Source organism: Ursus americanus, chromosome 21 (genome assembly GCF_024610735.1).
Source record: "Ursus americanus isolate L20-20 chromosome 21, mUrsAme1.1.p, whole genome shotgun sequence".
Classification (NCBI taxonomy): Eukaryota; Metazoa; Chordata; class Mammalia; order Carnivora; family Ursidae; genus Ursus; species Ursus americanus.
Window position 1 is genome coordinate 170430 of NC_142147.1, and position 3731 is coordinate 174160.

Consider the following 3731-nt stretch of genomic DNA (forward strand, 5'->3'; position numbering starts at 1 on the left):
TCACCAGGAGCACAGCACTACCTCTTGGAGCGTCTTTCGGAGCTCCTGGCTGCGGAAGGCGTAGATGAGGGGGTCAACGATGGAGTTGCAGATGATGAGGGTGAGGAAGAGCTTGAAGTTCTTGAAGACGCAGCCACAGGTGGGGTGTTGAGGGCAGAGGACCATGAGCGAGAGGTGCAGGAAGAAGGGGCCCCAGCAGAGAAAGAAAATGCCCAGCAGGGTGGTGAGCGTGGCGGCGCCCTTGAGGCCAAAGCCCTGGTGGGCAGGGCGCTGCCCCTTATGGAGACGGGCAATGCCTCGGGCGTGCTGGCAGGCCCGGGCAAGCATGTGGACATACAGCACAGCCATGAGCACCAGCATGGCTACAAAGAAGCTGACAAGACAAAGCAGGACGGCTGTGTGATTGTAGTAGGCAATGAAGAGTGTGCTGGACAGGACGCTAGCCACCCAGATAGCGGAGATGGCCCACCACGCCCGGGGCAGTGTCACGATGCTATGGTATCGCAGCGCGTAGAAGATGGAGATGTAGCGGTCCACGGCAATGGCGCCCAGGAAGCAGAGGCTGGACACCATGGCGCCACAGATGAGTATGTCAATGATGTCGTCCAGCTGCTGCACCACGGCGGCCCGGGTGGCCATGGCGCCTGCCTCTAGCAGCAGCATGACCGTCGTCTCCAGCACGTTGCTCACGCTCACCAGCAGGTCGGACACAGCCAGGCAACAGATGAAGTAATACATGGGCGAGTGCAGGTTGCGGTTCTTGGCGATGGCGGCCACCACCAGCACGTTCTCCACCACACTCACCAGCCCCAGGCCGAGGAAGAGCCCGTCAGGAATGGACACCTCCAGGCACCGGGGCCCTGTCTGGTTGGCAGGCAGCCTGAGGTGAGGGGTGGCTGGGGGGGTGGAGTTGAGGGAGCCCAGCAGCCTCCTCTGGGCGCCCTGTATAGACATAGTCCCAGCAGGGAGCAGGAAGGGACCCTCACTCTCAGGCCTCCCGCTCAGCTCATGGTGCCACCAGCGGGGCTCGTGTCCCCCAGGACCACCCTCACGTTCACCCTCTCCCTGTCTGTACCGATGTCAGCTCGGCAGAAGAGACCGCAGCTTCCCACCAGAGTGGTCGCTTCCCAGCCAGGACCCCAAGCTCCCTTGCACCAACCCCCTAGTCTCTGCGAACCCCAGGCCCTCAGCCCACCTCCCCACCTCTTCTGTGGAGGTGCCGTTGCTCAGGTCCCGACATACATCTTTATGCTGCTTGCTGGCTCATAGCTGGCCAGGCCTCCTCCTTCTCCAGGCTGGGGTGGGCTGAAGTCCCAGAAAGAATGAAGCCTTTCTCCACATCTTTAAAGTCCCCAGAGCCCCTCCTCCTGAGGGTGGCCACATGATGGGCATGCACCCTGGACACACAATCAGAGAGCACCCACGCACAGTACCCCGGCCGGTCTTCCTCCAGGCAGCACAAATGGCAGCCAGGCTCCAAGGACACCTGACTCGGGCTCAGCTGGACGTCTCCCGTCTCACCTGTGCTCAGCCAACCAGCGCTCCCAGCCTGGCTCCTCTCCCTGTGCCTGCCGACGTGGGGGCCTCCTCTACAGCTGCTCCAGGCCCCCTGCAAACACCACCTCTTCCTCGGAGCCATCGCTGATCTCTGGCCACCCACCTGATGCCACTCTGCCACTCGTTGGCTGTTGACCATCCACCCCCAGCCTGAACCCCTAATTCCCTACCCCATGGTAGATGCTAAGGGCAACCCCTGCCCCCCAGGACACCCGCCCCCTTCACGGAGCCCTGTGGAAGGGCAGCCGAGTCACACCAGGCTCTTGGTCAGCCTCACCCTCCTGTCGGGGAGGGGCAGGGACAGAGCTGCCAGCCCTGGCCTGACAGCCCCCACTTCCTCTGCAGAGAAACCACTTCAAGGGCAGACCTCTGTCTCCAGCCACATGGTGCACGGCCAAGACTTGGCCTGCGGGGCCGTGCTCTTTCTCACTGAAGACTGAAGTTCCTCCTCTACAGAGCAGAGCGGGGAGGGGGAACAGAACGGTCTGTGGACAGGGAGCAACTTGAAGCAACAGGACAGGTCAGGGCCTTGTTCAGTGGTGGCTGGGAGGAGGCTGAGAGGGAGGTCTCAGTGTTTTGAGTGTTATCTGTGACATTCCTGTGCAAGCCCACTTTCTCTCCCCCAGCCGAGTGCCAGGAGGCCCACAGGTCATCACACATTTGTGCCCACTTACAAGTATCAATTTCCCTTACATCGCCAACGCCCAACTGACAACGCTGCGCCCCTTTGTGCTTTCTATGGAAGTGCATCACACATGAAAGTACACAACTTGTAAATACGTAGGTTCAGGGATGCCCCAACCTCAACAAAGCCAGGAAAGTAGCACCCAGACCAATCAAGAAAACATTAATTGCCCCGGAACAGCGAGGGTGTCTGCCTGCCCTGGAGCCACTCCCTGACACCCTGGTGGCCGTGTGTCGCTGTCTTTAATGTACAGACACCACTGGGCATCTCCTGTCTGTCACAAACAGTACCTGCTGGGTATTCCTGTCCCATCTTTTGGCAGACATAGGCCACGTGTTTGTACATGGCGACACGTGGGAGTGGACCTGTTGGCCTGTTGCTGGCAGGGCACGAGGACCCGCCTCCCCACGTAGAACATGAGAAGACACCCCACACCCCACAGGCACGGGGCACAGGATGGGCCCACACACCAAGCTCCCTGCCCTGGGTGGACTTCACAACTCCCATTCGCTCCTCCTGATGGAGAACCCTAAAGGGAGCAGAGGCTCCCAGGACCACGGGGTGGGACCACGGCCAGTGAGGGTGGTCCCAGCAGCAGTGAGGGGCTGTGCAGGCACCGATGCCTTGAGTCCCAGGACTCACAGTGCAGCTGTCCATCACCAAGGACCACCTTCCTGAGCACCTTCCTCCTCTGGGGGCACCACCTGAGTGTGTGCTGGGGGAGCAGCCTTGCCCCCTGCTTGTGTCAGCACATTGCACGGATGTGTCTCCAGCTCCATAAATGAGGCCTTTGAGATGGGCATGCTTCCCCTCCCCCCCCCCCCACCCCGCCTGAGACTTCAAAGAGCGTGAGAACTGGACAGCCTCTGGCAGGCAACCAGTCCTCTTCCTGGTGAGGCCTCTGATGTGCCCGTTGGGGACTTCATGGGAGGGAGACTCTCAACTCTGTGATTAGTTATGGTTATGAGGGAAATGTCTACATGACATCACAGATACTCTTACGGCCAATGATATCAACTTGATCTCTAGTGCCCCTGGGAGAAACTGAGGAACGGCCAGGAGACAGGTGCTGGACACAACTGTCCCCTCAGAGCATGTACCAACATGACCCACAAGTGAGCAGGCTGTGACAACAGGAGCCTCTGTTATTGGGTCCCCAGCACCAAGAACAGTGCCAGGCACACACTAGGCCTGCAACATGCGAGCATTCAACGCATAAATGAGCTTCATGGGGGAGCTGGAGTGTAGAAAGCCCCTCACTGTGGAGTCCAGGGAGATAGCCAGCGTCCAGCCATGGCCACACCAGGAGGTGGGGGTCACCACATGACCAGAGGGCCCAGGTCCTGCTTCCTTCATGGAGGTCCCCCCCGAGGGCCAGCCGGGAGACACAGCCACATAAGCAGCCATGCGGGGCGTGCACCCTGCCCCTCCTGGCTCTTGGCACGGTGGGACCTCAGCAAGGCCTGGACCAGAGCTGGGTCTCGGTGAG

The 3731-nt window shown here is 60.3% G+C and overlaps 1 protein-coding gene across 1 annotated transcript; it reads right to left on the minus strand.

Annotated features, from left to right (window-relative positions):
* On the minus strand, positions 1 to 1096 carry MC1R (melanocortin 1 receptor). Its single transcript, XM_087870350.1, has one exon. It carries the CDS (start codon positions 952 to 954, stop codon positions 1 to 3), a length of 954 nt encoding a protein of 317 aa, XP_087726476.1. The 5' UTR covers positions 955 to 1096.
* Positions 1097 to 3731: the final 2635 nt, after the last annotated feature.

Excerpts from the sequence above, each read along its gene's own strand:
- MC1R (XM_087870350.1), bottom strand. The coding sequence starts at position 954 with ATGTCTATACAGGGCGCCCAGAGGAGGCTGCTGGGCTCCCTCAACTCC.